The sequence below is a fragment of the Heptranchias perlo genome, chromosome 26 (genome assembly GCF_035084215.1).
Source record: "Heptranchias perlo isolate sHepPer1 chromosome 26, sHepPer1.hap1, whole genome shotgun sequence".
NCBI classification, from domain to species: domain Eukaryota; kingdom Metazoa; phylum Chordata; class Chondrichthyes; order Hexanchiformes; family Hexanchidae; genus Heptranchias; species Heptranchias perlo.
The window spans coordinates 27,290,176-27,305,892 of NC_090350.1; the positions used below are offsets into that span (position 1 = coordinate 27,290,176).

At 40.1% G+C, this 15,717-nt stretch overlaps 2 protein-coding genes across 2 annotated transcripts in view; one reads left to right on the forward strand and one right to left on the reverse strand.

Moving 5' to 3' along the window:
- Nucleotides 1-13,929, forward strand: part of LOC137342766 (orexin receptor type 2-like) — a 40,240-nt gene extending 26,311 nt beyond the window's left edge. The window contains exons 6-9 of the mRNA XM_068006944.1: nucleotides 2,390-2,505; nucleotides 5,482-5,702; nucleotides 11,336-11,457; nucleotides 13,739-13,929. Coding sequence (XP_067863045.1) covers nucleotides 2,390-2,505; nucleotides 5,482-5,702; nucleotides 11,336-11,457; nucleotides 13,739-13,929 — 650 coding nt within the window. The remainder of the gene's footprint in view (nucleotides 1-2,389; nucleotides 2,506-5,481; nucleotides 5,703-11,335; nucleotides 11,458-13,738) is intronic.
- The window catches only part of LOC137342605 (polyadenylate-binding protein 4-like), a 378,766-nt gene that overhangs the window by 161,863 nt on the left and 201,186 nt on the right, over nucleotides 1-15,717 (reverse strand). The window lies entirely within an intron of this gene.

The window sequence follows — 15,717 nt, forward strand, 5'->3', positions numbered from 1 at the left end:
GCCAGGAAACATAGCACAAATCTGTGGCACAATCCTGGCAGAGGGAGACACAATTTGGGGAAGAGCCTGGAGACACTGGGTTTCTATCCCTCACATCTTCCCAAGAAAATTGTAGCCCCGGGGAGGGCAGCCACTTCTTAGAATTGTCCCTTTATGTTAAGATCCGTCTTTGGGCATGCTTGGAGGGATCCCGGGCTACATGGGAATTCCACCCATCTCACCCCTGATAGACCCAGCAAATCCTATGCCAGATGAGAGCAGAGGGTTCCGTTCTGGGCCTTCTGAAGGATATAAATAGCCTGATTCTGTCTTTGGGTTCCCCCTTTCGGAAAGGAGGATGCCACTCTGACTCCTGCCTTTTCAGCAGGGTGGTGCCTCTGTTGTGTCGCTGCAGGCGCAGGTGCCCACCTTGAGTATTCAAATGACCAAGTTCCCGAGATTTGGGATGGGATAATTGCCTCAGCACAGCGGCAGATGGAAGCCCACCCCATCCTACCACACTTCTGTCCCCTCCAGAAACCAAAGGATCTCCAGGCATGTATTTCAAATATGGTTTTACAAAGCAAATTCACAATAGTTCAGACACTGTGCATTGCAGCACCTGCTGTAAAGCATTTGGTTGGTGGAAGTCAGGATCAAAGACCAAGGAGTGGTCAGGAACATGCAGTGGGAATGAATCCAAGAAGCAAAATCTCTTGCATGTAAATGTTTTATACAAAGAGTAGGTCAAGCTTACATTGATTATGATGAGAGACAGATTGGTACTGTAACAACTTAATTGGGTTAAACAATTAAACACCGCTGAATTAAATAGGTACCACATTTATTCATTTTTAGTGAAAATTCAATGTTCTAACTGAAGGAGAAATACAGAAAGGAAGAGGGACATCTTTCATTAATCTTGCGATCTGAGAAGAAAATAAACATTTCAATCTTTACTTTTTTTTGGAGAAGTTACATTTCTATGCTCATCGAGGCAAGGAATGTCAAGAGTGGGGAATGAAACACTTTCTCATGTTGGGCACTCAGTGTCAGTATCAAACACTCCCAGATCAAATATAGCACAGCCAGCTGCATATTAAAGGTCCCTCCACTTTGCCCCAGCAGCATGACTTAATCTCAACATCAGAGGAGCAGCCCCTTCTGCACCAGTGTGAATTTCCTACACAAATCATGTCTTTGATTCAGATTACCAATTAGTGCTTTTATTAACATGAAACAAAAAAGCTATTCAAGTAGAGAACTCCCATGGTGTGGCAAGGCACTGAGTTCAGCATTAATGATTTCTCAAAGAGAGAAGGTTGCTGTATTAAGGTGTGCCTGGATTAGTCCACTATGAAAACATTACCACAGAGCAGCCACGTTGAACAGTGCAATGTGTTTACACAATACACGCTGAAGAATAAACGTTTTCTTTTTTTATATAAAAAGGATTAAAATTGTAGCAGCAAATCACCTCACTGGACCCTCTTTGGTATATATCCCACAGTAAAGTATCTTACTTTATCGTAATAAAACTGCCCATTTAAGTGTATCAGATTTTTAAATTGATCATCTCAATGCAAGTCAGTATTTTTCTTCCAATAAATGCACCCCTTCCTGACGAACGTGATCTAAATCTAACATTTTGCCCTTTTGCACAAGTATTCCACTCAAATAATTTCACTTGCATCAGAAAGTAACTTAATAACTGCAAAATATTTTAAAAAGTGAAAACTGGTGACTTCTTTTAATATAATGGATGGATAGAGCTATAAAGCAATCTACAACAGATACATACATTTTGCCAGGCATAAATATCACTCAACAAGTAGGAAAGTTTAAATTTTGTTTGCAAACAAAAGACGTCCTTTAGAGATCACAGTGAACTTCCTGTATCTAGCAGTAGAAAGGTTTACCACCCCAGAGGAAAGCATGGTCTAAGAATGTTACTGAACAAGGAACATTATTTCATTATTGAGATTCTACGTGAAGAGTAAAGGCCCACAGTGCAGGACAGGCTCAGAGTTCAGGAAATCACCAAGGTTGGAAAGACTAGAGAAGCTAATGTAAATTAAGAAGTAGTACATAAGAACTAGGAGCAGGAATAGGCCATATGGCCCCTCGAGCCTGCTCCACCATTCAATCAGATCATTGCTGATCTTCAAACTCAACTCCACTTTGCTGCCCGATCCCCATATCTCTGGATTCCCCTAGAGTCCAAAAATCTATCTATCTCAGCCTTGAATAGATGTAATCATTAGGTGATGTCTAGCTTGGGCTATAAAACCCTGTAGACTGTAGGAAGAAGAGAAGACCGACAGAAACAAAGAGTTCCATAGCTACATAAACAATAATACCATTTTACCCATTGACTATAAAATCTGTATTTTTCTTTTTCTTTTTCCAGATGATATCTACCCCAAGGTCTATCACGTTTGCTTTTGTATAGTGACCTACATGGCTCCTTTATGTTTGATGTTTCTGGCATATTTTCAAATATTTAGAAAGCTTTGGTGTCGACAGGTAAGTGCACGAACAGCCTTTGGAAAGCCAACATTTTAGCATTTCCTACGTAAAGCAATGAAAACTGGTGTAAACTGTGAAAAAGTTTTATGATGAGTATTCCACAAAAAGAACTATCAAAGAAAATTATTTGTATAAAAGGTCATAAATATTTATTACAAAAATTGAAGTTAATTTGATGAAGTACATACATGTCAAAAATCTGTTCATTCTTTCCAAAAATGGCCATTTCCTCAAGTGAATGAACTAGTTTAGCAAGAACTTAAGTCAACAAAAATATTTGTTAAAAACAACAATTTGCATTGGTATAGTGCCTCTTAACAACAGAAAAACATTCCCAAATATTTCACAGAGGCATAATCAAGATAAATGGAAGCCAAGCCAAAGAAGGAGACATCAGAAGGGGGACCAAAAGCTTGATCAAAGACTGCCTGCTTCCACCTCTACAACATTGCCAGCTTCTACTCTTAACTCAGCCCATCTACTGATCAAACCCTCATCCATGCTGTTGTCACCTTCAGAGTCAACAATTCCAAGTTCCGCTCACCCCTCCCTATTTCTGTAACCTCCTCCAGCCCTACAAACCCCTTAAACTTTCCATTCCTCTGGCTCTGGCCTCTTGTGAAGAGAAATAAAGGTTTATGGAGGGAACTCCAGATCGTGGGGCCTATTTTACCTGAAGACATGCCCACCAACGGAGGGATGAAGGGTAGGGGGCAGTGGGACTTGGTGAGGGATAGTTAGAAAGCAGAATTTTGGATGAACTGAAGTTTGGATAGGAGACCGAGCAGGAGAGCATTGGAAAAATTGAGGTTTCAGATTAGCAGTGAGCAATACTGCATACAGTTTTGGTGTCCATACTTAAGAAAAGACATACTTGCTCTCAAGGCAGTACAAAGAAGGTTCACTCGGTTAATCCCGGGGATGAGGGGTGGACATATGAGGAGAGGTTGAGTAGATTGGGACTCTACTCATTGGAGTTCAGAAGAATGAGAGGCGATCTTATTGAAACATATAAGATTGTGAAGGGGCTTGATCGGGTGGATGCGGTAAGGATGTTCCCAAGGATGGGTGAAACTAGAACTAGGGGGCATAATCTTAGAATAAGGGGCTGCTCTTTCAAAACTGAGATGAGGAGAAACTTCTTCACTCAGAGGGTAGTAGGTCTGTGGAATTTGCTGCCCCAGGAAGCTGTGGAAGCTACATCATTAAATAAATTTAAAACAGAAATAGACAGTTTCCTAGAAGTAAAGGGAATAAGGGGTTACGGGGAGCGGGCAGGAAATTGGACATGAATTTAGATTTGAGGTTAGGATCAGATCAGCCATGATCTTATTGAATGGCGGAGCAGGCTCGAGGGGCAGATTGGCCTACTCCTGCTCCTATTTCTTATGTTCTTATGTTCAATGCCACAGGAGATTTACCAGGCACATAAAGGATTAATAAGTAAACTGTAAGTGATCTGTTCCATAATGGGAGGAAAGGTACATGGGGGTGAGTAGTAAAGACAAAAGAGAGATATAATAGAAAATGGAGAGCTAAAACTGCTACCCCTGAGTGTCCGAAAATTGAATATTTTAGATCATTGATGCAGAGAAAGACAGTAAAACATCCTCCTGCAAGCAGCATGCAGTAAAACTGTACAATGGCTTTATAATGGATTGGATTTTGCTGTAAAAATAACGGTGAGGCTAACAGCATTCACAGAAATCTGGACGTTGCTGTCCGAGATGCCCTGTTCCTCCAAAAGTTGCGTGAAAATGGCATCTCACTGACTGGCTCCCCTTTCAAATGTATTGAACGGTGTGAAGTTTCTGTACTTACCTAATAGACACAATTAAACTGGCTAAGAAAAGTTAAGTCATTTCAAGTCTAAGTACCCTTTTAACAGTGTGGTAATTCTTAATTACTGCCAAACAACCTCTCTAGCACTGAAAATTTACTTCTTCAAGTGTGGAGTCTCATTCCTTCAGATTTTAATTATTGTTGGACATTATTAAAAAAACATTTGAATAATTTTTTTTAACTTTTTCTTTCTGTCCCTTTTATCTCTGTCTCTTAATTCAATCTTTCTTACCCTCTCTTTATTTCAATTTCTGCCCCTGATTTGACATTGAATTCACCATTCTAACTTACAATTCCTCGTTCTGACAGCACTCTTATTAACGAAGCTTCAATCTGATTGGTTAAGGAGATGTACAGCTGCTTGCCCTGTTCACACAGGTGCCAGATGCCCTGTAGATGGCGTGTGTTTTTTGGATTTCTAATTTACAGGAACTTGCCTTGCAAAAGCTCATAGAAAGTCCATGGGCAAGTCTGGCGACCGGCTGGTGCTGTTCATTCACCGCTAACAGCAAAATCCAGCCCATTATGTAGATATAAATGTGTAGTTTCATAGAATATATGTGTGGATATTTATCTATATATACAGTGGCTTCATAAAATATATATGTGCATGTATGTTTCTTGAGAACCCAACAATAAAAATTGTCCAAAAGGAAACATACTAAAAATTAGTCCAATAAAGGATTTTGTCTCTCCATTGTTCCTGTTTGATACAAAACAGTAATTTACTTTAAAGAATAACATTTTGTCTTTTCTTTCTCTGATGTTGTTCTCTAGTTTTTCAGTTTTCTTCTTCTGAAAGTGCTGACTTATGCTATGGTGTGGTCCCACAGGCTTTGGCATCCCTCTGGTACCTGTGTAAATGTGTGACCCCCAGACAGTGAGAGTTAGTGGGCTGTTGGACCATCGGGGTCATCACAGTTAAGCCAAGCCCCGTCAATCTTTCCCCTCTCTCACCTAGGATGTCTACATTACCACAGCACTTAGGATCAACTAATTCAGCGCAGCCAGGGATAAGACCTGGGACCCACTTGTCATGTGTGGCTCAATGTCACACTTTGCACTCCTTTTAACCATTGAGTCATGAGAACCCTCAGAAAATTCTTCTTACTCTGTGTTCTCTTTCCTCAGATCCCTGGAACATCGTCAGCTACACTTGCATGTAAATGGAAGCCACACTCAGCACATTGTTCAACTCATTCACAAGAAGGCACAGCACAAAGAACAAATGCATTTGCTGCAGAGATCAAGCAGATGAGAGCACGGAGAAAGACAGCTCGCATGCTGATGGTGGTGCTGCTTGTATTTGCATTGTGCTACCTTCCAATCAGTATCCTTAATATCTTAAAAAGGTGAGTTACCATTATAATACTGTGAGCTCTCACACCATTGAAGATATGCTCAATTCCAAATAAACACACACCCAATCAAGAAGAAAGAAGTCATTAATTTTGAAGACAATTTTATAGTTCTAATGTAAACAAAGAAAGAATGTTAAAGTAAAGTAAGGGACAGAGGCATATCCTCTAGCATTGCTACCTACATACCTTCATCAACTTCCATTTTGGGGCACCACCAGTAAAATGGAACTTTGATTTCCCCAGTGGCTCAGTGAGATTATTAAATGAGTAGTTGAGCCATACAGACCAGGAGGAGCCCAAGATTAATCCTCGGTCTGTGTTGAGTTAGATGACCTCAGCTGGGACAATAATTGCAGTGCTACAGTGGTCCTAGGCCCCTTTGATTTAAGGAGGGGGAAGCAGCAAGAATTCCTGCTTATGATTGAACCCCCTGTCAGAAATGAGTGTGCATGGGTGAATAAACTGCCAACACTCACTAAGTAGGCTCACACATGGCTATTTGGGCATGGCAGTGGAGAGCAACTGGTGACAATGCAGCCATACCCAGTAAGGAGTTAACCTTTTAAGAAGAAGAGAGGAGGAGAGAAAATTGGAAAGAAGAAAAAATAAGGGTTACCATAAATCATCACCGAAGGACTGAAAATCACCTTGGTTGATCAAAACACCACTCTATTAAAGGGTGGTTATTCCATATAAGAGGCAGAAAGAGCCCAGAAGAATTGTGCATTGTTTTACATCACTCACAGTGATGTGACAAAGCTTTTGAAATCCAATTACATTTTTCAAAACAATGTATGTCCTGGCCTCATGTGTAAAATAACAGAATGTGATTGCCAACAACTTTTTAGTAGTGACAAATGTCTCAGTAAAGGGATCTGTAATGTGTTAAATGTTTTTGAACTATACCACACTAGGTTTGTACACTAAACGGTTCATAGTGGCATGACATAGTGATATCATTGCACCTATCTTGAGAAATATTTAAATTTAATTTCAAACTAAGAAGAAATTGATGAAGTCCATACTACAGCAGAAACAAACTTACCCCAGCAGCCCATGTGGCAGAATTTAAAGTTTTCATAATTGACTATTTGTGTCCAACAGAAATTTCGCTGCAACAAAAACCTTCAATACAATGGCAACACCATGTTAAATTGTATGTGCTCTCCATTTTTTCATCCTCCACTTCCCCTCAAAGTCATGTCCCAGTTTGTTTAAAATACATATCTGAAAGAGTTTCAAATTGCAGCCAATCACATTCTTGCAAATAAATATAACTGATAGGTAATGTCAAGACTGTAAAACAAAAGCATTCATTGATAGAAGGCATGAAATGCCATGTGACCACAGTCACATTACTTAATATACATTATTGACATTTGAGGAAGGAAATTATTACAATAATAATTTGGACTTAGCAGTGAGTCCACTGTAGTATTTTTATAATCAGGCTATTCTGAGGAGTTCAGTATGGTCTTCATTAAGATAATTATAGAAGAGGGAGGCCATTTAACCTATCCTTTCACATACACTTATGATTCTTCCTTCACAGTATTAAACTGCCTTTGAATGGTTCCAGAGTTTTTATCTCCATTAAGTGTTAGATTGTTTCATGGTAGCACTCTCATCTCTGAGTCAAAAGGTGGTGGGTTCGAGGTCCAAGTAAGGACCTGAGCACATGATCTAGGCTGACACATCGTTGGAGTACTGAGGGAGTGCTGCATTGTTGGAAGTGCCATCTTTCAGATAAGACATTAAACTGAGGCCCAGCCAGTTCAGATGGATTTAAGGAAACCATGGTAAGATTTGTAGAATAGCAGAGCAGGTTTCCCAGTGTCTTAACCAACATTTACCCCTCAACACCTCAATAAAACAAATTAACTGGTCATTTATCATATTGCTAACTGTGGGACCATACTGTGTGCAAATTGGCTGCTGTGTTTACCTACATAACAACAGTGACTATAATTCAAAAGTAATGCATTGGCTGTGAAACACTGAGGATGTGAAAGGCATTCAATAAACACAAGTACTTTCTTTACTATACCGGTAAGATTATTCTAGGTAGTCTAGGTATATGTTTCTATATGTCAATGTGTACTGTTTAAACTTTTCAAGAATTGTAACTGAAATGATTGCAGCACATTTCTAGTCCATCACTATTTTAAATATTATGATGTACATGATTTTGTTGAACCAGAAATTGCTGATGGCAGTATGTGTTAAAAACCTACAGATGCCAAAGTGGATGGGCTCCCAAACTACTGAATCCTAGAAAGTCTGTGAGTGGCTGTTATTGGGTCTAGATCCTTGTAGATATTGGAACTTGTACAAACAATAAGTGGAAACCATAGAAATTGGAATTTGAGCAATAAACAAGTGGAAACCATGAAAGCAAGACATTGTGGCCTAGAAATTCAATTGTGCAGCATCTGATTTTTGGGTTAAAAACGGGCACCGCAGTGCCCAATATGGCACATGCTCAGTCCACACCAGAAGTGCGCCGTAGGCCACATTGGTTAGGATACCCTGTAGTCGTCCAGGGCACCCATCTGAAACATGTGCCATGCATGTTGCAGTCAGTTTTCTCAGGCACATAGCAGCCAAACCAGGGGTCTTAATAGAGACCACTGGAGGTAGCCACCCAAGAGATAAGTTAAAAGTTTTTTACTTACCTGAATGTGGAGCAGGAGCACTCACCTCCCTTCCCAATTGCCTCCCTTCCCCTGGACTCACTTTAGGGCACCGGATGATGTCCCATCCAGCTGATTTTTTAAAAAATTGTTCTCAGAATGGGGGCAGTGCTGGCAAAGCAACATTTATGACCTATCCCTTGAGAAGATGGTGATGGACCTTCTCCTCGATCTGATGCTTTGTAGAAATTATTTTTACAACCGAGTGGCTTGCTAGGCCACTTCAGAGAACATTAAGAGTCAACCATGTAGTGTGGGGCTGGGGGCTTCTGTAGGCCCCAGCCCCACACCAGGTAAGGGCAAAGAGCATTAGTGAACCATTTGGGTTTTTAGTGACAACCTAGCAGCTTCCATGATCATTTTCTTTCTCTGGTGACAACCTACAAATTACCAGATTTATTAAATTCTGGTTTTAACTCACAACCTCTGGGTTGTTAATCCAGACCATAATCACTACACTACCATACCCTCTCACACAAATAACTGTTACATTTTTTAAACATTCCAGGAATTAAAGAACTGTTCTTCCTATTAGATTAAGAGGGAGTATTTTCATTTGAAGTGTGTTTATTCATATATCCTGATGTACATATGTGGTATAAACCATTATTTAGAATGCCCTACTGCAGTGAAGAATCTTTCTGCATACCACATGCAGGAGAGGGAATTGATCTTTCCACTTAAAAGCTGCAAGAAACATTCTGACTTTAAATACTGACTGTGGCTGAGCTTATTCAGTTCCAGCCTGAAGTCCAAAGAAAAATAGAACGGGTTGATCATTGTTCTAACAACGACCAACTGGAGAAATCCAGACACATTATCATAAGTATTTCTCTAATAATGCACTACTCTGAAGCTCTTTCAAGGTAATTAGACCAAATTAAATTAGACTAAAATTGAACATAGACGCTACAAAAAGAGTCATTATTATTAAATTGAAGGAGTCAATGAACCAGCTATTAAATAACTATAACATATAATTAGCCTAAGCGGAACTGAAATTTTATGACAAATTCATTTCAGGCAGGTTTCCACTAATCCTGGAAACATGAGCAGACGACTAAGTAAAATATTAATCTCTCAGTAGGTAAAATATGCATTACTCAAACAACCTTTTTTCCCTGTTCCACAGCTGCCGTATTACGATTTTGAATTTTTTTTTGTCAGTTTGCCGTCCGACTGGCCAGCCTGATTGACAGGCTGGCCTCAGTCAGACGGGAGAGCAGCCAGGGAGAGGATATGTTCAGGTAAGTCTTCAGGTAAGTCATTGATTGTATGGATGGTGGGGGCACAGGTGGGCACGGGTGGGCACAGGGCACTGATGGGCATGGGGGCATGGGTGATCATGGGGCACTTGTGGGCGTGGGTGGGTATGGGACACTGATGGGCATGGGGCACCAGTTGGCATGGGGCACCGGTGGGCACGGGGGAGTCAGTCATGGGGGGAGGGATCGGGGGTCAGTCATGGGGGTGTCGGGATCGGGAGTCATCACGGGGGCCATGATCGTTGGGGGGGTCGGGGCTCATCGCATGGTCTGCGATCGTTAGAGGGGGTTGGAGATTGGGGGGGGTCCGTGATTGTTGGAGGGGAAGATCGGGGGTGGGGGTCCACGATCGTTGGAGGGTCACTGCAGGTAGGCTTGTTGGTCCTGGGGGAAGCACTCCTGCTCCTCTGGGCCCACAAGCTGTGCCAGAAAGGCACTTACCTGCAGTTTCAAGCTTTCTCGCCTCCTCTCATTGGCGTGAAGGAGAAGGCCCGGGAATCCCAGCCCCCAGGGTTTGAAATTGCAAAATCTGCAAAAATGGAGACGCGCAGCCTCCTTGAACGATTTTAGTGACCAACCCGCCCCCTGGGAGTAGTTTGGTCGCCCGCCCCGGTGAAAACCGGAAATGGGTGGGTTGGAGGCCGGCTGGGGGCGGGTCTGAAATGGTTGCGATTTTGAATACCCCCCCAGCCTCCAACCCACCTATTTTTCAATGTTAAAATCGTGCCCCATCTGTTCAACGTGGATTTTGCTGCAACAGCTTCATTAATTGGCTCATTGACAGCACTGGCAGAAAAGACTTCCCAGGAGCAAAGAATCTACCAGAGGCTAAGCACCCAGCCTACCAACTACCATTGCACTTTTAAACGGTCTTCTGTACTGCACTCACCGGCACCGTAATCAGCTCAGCAGTGTTGGGCTCAAAACAGATGAGCTACAGATTATTGAGAAGCTCTGATGTACTACTCAACTGTATAGGTCATTCTCCCTCATGGGAAACCAAAAATCACATTTTGATGCTTATCAAAATCAGTGCAAGTACAAAGAAAGTCAGAACTAACTAAGAAAATACAATTTAAATATAATTTACTATGCAAGCCACATAAGCAGACAATGCACACAGTTGCTAAAACTTGGATCGTAGTTTACTCTTTTTCTGATTTCAATTTTCAGAGGCTTATTTTACACATAAAAGCAAATAATTTAATTCTACTGCCATAGATCTCAAAATCAATCCTTCAGAATCTGGAAATGGTCACGTCAGTGAATCAGGTTCTAAAGGTTCTCTGCTCTGCTTAATTTAATAGTATCCCCCCTCCAGAACTGATTCACTTTCCTTGGCTATTACTTGACTGGTTAAGAGGCAGTTAAGTCACTTAACCAAAGAAGTTGACAGCCAAGACCTAATTGGTCAGGTTTTCTGCTGGTACAGCTGATGAAATCTTATTGAACAAATTTATCGGATAATTGAAGTACTGTACATTGCATTTCTATTTGTTGTCAATAAGCTTAAATAAAGAAAATGGTGAGATTAACACTCCACAAAAGTGGAAAACATCTCACATTGTGAGTGAATCGAAATAAATTGCAAAATGGAAAGTTAAATAATATAACAATAATGCTATCAAAATAGTTTTGTTGAGTTTTAAATTTATTTGTTCCTCAGGGTCTTTGGGATGTTTGAAAACTCTAATGACAGGGATGCCATCTATGCCTGGTTCACCTTCTCTCACTGGCTTGTGTATGCAAACAGTGCTGCCAATCCCATTATTTACAACTTTTTAAGTGGTAAGTTTCTATAGATTACTTTTTGGGGGTGGTGAGAGCAGGGGAGAGGATTACTGTACCAAGAGAGCAAAATTATCCTTCTAATTCCATGTCTATAATTATCGATATTAATACCAGCAAAGAAATCACAATCTTACTGAGAAGAAAAACTAAAACAGACAATTTACAATAATTCATTAAACTTACTGAGTTTCCTTTGGGGCCGATTTTCACTTTTGATGATAGCAGATTGGCCACCCGTTATACACCCGCCCAATTTTCCTTATTCAGTCAATACCTAGTGATAAATATGTGTTGCTGCTTGAAGTAACATTTTCTTCTGTTTATCAGATTAACAGTAATTTAGTATATTATAATTATAATCGGTGTTGTCACTAGGCTTGTTTACCATTTCAGGATCAATATACATAGACAAAAGTATCACACTTAAACCAATACACTTGAATGCTATTCAAGAAAGGAGGGAGAGAGAAAACAGGGAACTATTGGCCGGTTGGCCTAACATCAGTAGCAGGGAAAAGGCTAGAATCTATTATTAAGGACGTAGTAACAGGACACTTAGAAAATCATAATATGATTAGGCAGAGTCAACATGGTTTTATGAAAGGGAAATCGTGTTTGACAAATCTATTAGAATTTTTTGAGGGTGTAACTAGCAGGATAGATAAGGGGAAACCAGTGGATGTAGAATATTTGGATTTTCAAAAGGCATTCGATAAGGTGCCACACAAGAGGTTGTTACACAAGATTAGGCTCATAGGATTGGGGGTAATATATTAGCATGGATTAAGGATTGGTTAACGGACAGAAATCAGAGAGTAGGAATAAACGGGTCATTTTCGGGTTGGCTGGTTGTAACTAGTGGGATGCCGCAAGGATCTGTGCTTGGGCCTCAGCTGTTTACAATATATACCAATGACTTAGATGAGGGGCTGAGTGTAATGTATCCAAGTTTGCTGATGATACACAGCCAGGTGGGAAAGTAAGCTGTGAGGACGACGCAAAAAGGCTGCAAAGGGATATAGACAGGTTAAGTGAGTGGACGAGAAGGTGGCAGATGAAGTATAATGTGGGGAAATGTGAAATTATCCACTTTGGTAGGAAGAATAGAAAAGCAGAATATTTTTTGAAAGGTGAGGGACTAAGAAATATTGGTAGTCAGAGGGATTTGGATACTTGTACATGAATCACAGGAAGTTAACATGCAGGTACAGCAAGCAATTAGGAAGGCAAATGGTATGTTGGCCTTTATTGCAAGGGAGTTGGAGTATAAGAGTGAGGAGGTTTTGCTGCAATTATATAGGGATCTGATGAGACCACACCTGGAGTACTGTGAACAGTTTTGTTCTCCTTACCTAAGGAAGGATGTACTTGCCTTAGAGGTGCAATGAAGGTTCACTAGATTGATTCCTGGGATGAGAGGGTTGTCCTATGAGGAGATATTGAGTAGAATGGGCCTATGTTCTCCGGCGTTTAGAAGAATGGGAGGTGATCTCATTGAAATGTAGAAAATTCTTAGAGGGCTTGACAGGGTAGATGCTGAGAGACTGTTTCGCCTGGATGGAGACTCTAGAACTAGAGTCATAGTCTCAAGATAAGAGGTCAGCCATTTAGGACCGAGATGAAGAAAAATTTCTTCACTCAGAGGGTTGTGAATCTTTGGAGTTCTCTACCCCAAAGGGCTGTGGATGCTCAGTCGTTGAATATATTCAAGACTGAGATCGATGGATATTTGGACACCAAGTGAATCAAGAGATATGGGGATAGGGTGGGAAAATGGAGTTTAGGTAGAAGATCACCCATGATCTTATTGAATGGCGGACCAGGCTCAAGGGGCCGTATGGCCTAGAATCATAGGTCATAGAAGTTACAACATGGAAACAGGCCCTTCGGCTCAACATGTCCATTTCTTATTTCTTATGTTCATACGTGATACTTTTCTTGCTTAATGCTCTTAATGCATCAGCTGAAATTATTCCCACCACTGGGTGTTGCTCAGCTCAAAATGATCTCTCACAATTCATAAATTGAGGACAAAATCCCTAATTGTACTGTTGGATGTTTTTCACAGCTCAAGTGGACATAGTATGAAAATCTATTCACCCCAATAATCTTAGTCACAACACTAACAATGTTGTTAAATGCTTGCTTTGCTCATATCGCCTTCGATTGTTACCAATAAGAAAGAAATAAGGAAAGAAATAAATGAAGTTAATTGCAAGTAAAAATGTTTAAGCCCTCTGGGAGGTGTTTTAGCCAAATGAACTGTCTCTCATTTTAGGAAAGTTTCGGGAGGAATTTAAAGCATCGTTTTCATGCTGTTTCCTTGGAGCTCAGTCGTGCAAGAAATTCAAAGTCCGAACAAGTGCAAGGAGCCAAAAATCTATCACTACAAACACTAGCAAGTTCGACACCGTTTCCAGAGTTTCTGAGAATCTTGTTCTGACCAGCATCACCACTGTGCTCTCATAAATCATCCAACTTCAGTAGCCTCAAATAATACATTGTATCTGAATAGAAAGTCAAGAGAGAAAGAGAGTGTGGAACCTAACCTACCTGATCTTTAGTTCAGCATCAACTGAAAGATTGGCTTTTCAACCTTGGAATAAACAGGATGAAGGTTAACTTTTTGGAATACTGAAAGATTTAAATACCAGAACGAAACTTGTGATACAATTCTTTTAACCTAGCAGATACTGCAAATTGGTCATTATTCCATTATTCTGCACATATTGTATGACACACTCCATAAGGTTTACAGTTAGTAATTTTTGCTGATGTTTTTGACAGAAAATGACCAGTTATGTGAAAGTTACATGACATAATCTGTCTCAAAGAATTAATAGAACCAGGAAAAGCTCAGAATTTTTCATGAAACTCATGTTTGTAGACTTTGCCAGATGATCCATAGACAAACATATCTTTATTCTGTCTTCATACAATTAGGTTAAGATTTTAAATCACATAATCCATTCCTTGATTAGTTATACACCTGTGTTGATATTAAGAACGATACAGCTGGAAGACCTAGTCGTTACATTCCATATGTCATGCTTTGTTACAGATGCAAAACAATCTTAAAATACTGGAAGCTTCTGACTGGCAGCCTGAAATCAACCAGTACATTACAATTTGCATAGTTCCCTAACCAAACAACAATCACATTCAGATTGCCATGGTCAAGAGTCAAGTCAGTTACACTTTAAAAAAAGCCAGTCTGTTCTGTACTTGACCTGATCATTGATTTCATGAATACAAAGCAATTGTACCTTACAGCCTGAAAAGGACACACCTACACTTTAGCAGCAAAATAATACATTGACCATTACATATTATGATTCTTCTGTCCTTCTAAAAAAGCATCTCCTCTTACTTATATTGAGTAGTGCATAGAAAATCCATGATTTTATGTATATAAGTGTTACAATTTTCCATCTAATTACTATGGTACACTGGCTATCTCTCTAACTCTTTGACTACTAAAGAACATCTCATTGCTAAGACAAAATACTCAAAATAATTTTAGTTTATTCATATTCTGAGCTATAAGAACATAAGAGATAGGAGTAGGAATATGTCATATGCCACCGCCCCCCTCCCCCCCGCCGAGCCTGCTCCGCCATTCAATAACACCATGGCTAATCTTCTACTTCAACTCCTCTTTCTCGCCCTATCCCCGTATCCCTTGATTCCCTTAATCAACAGCTATTCTATGTTCTATAGCTGAATGTTTTCTCATTCAGCTTCGTAATACAACAAATCATCTTTGTAGCATTATCTTTGAGAAGCATCACAAAAAGCGAAGGAAAGAAAATACCATATTGAAAAGAAAATGCTTTGCATGGTCCTCCCTAAGAGACCCTTGAACGGTGAATTATTATATCAGAGGTCATGTTAGATCAGAGAATGTTTCAGCATTAAACATTTACATCCATTCACATAAATGTTAAATGTGACAAAATTGGAAGCTGCAAATAAATTAAAAACGCAAAGAATCAACAACGTGACTGGTTATGTACTTGAAATGATCAGAGAATACCCCTTTAGAGGACTGAACAGAAGAGAGAGAACAACAGGTAGAGGTCATGAGTCACAATTGGCCTACAAAAGACAGGTGTATCAACAACAAATTTATTAGAATTCATAGAGGATATAACAGAGCTGGATAGTGAGAGTAAAGTAATGGATATTACAAAACTTCATTTTCAAAAGTCATGGTCCCTCAGCAGAGATTTTTAGCTAAAGTAAAAGCTTATAACC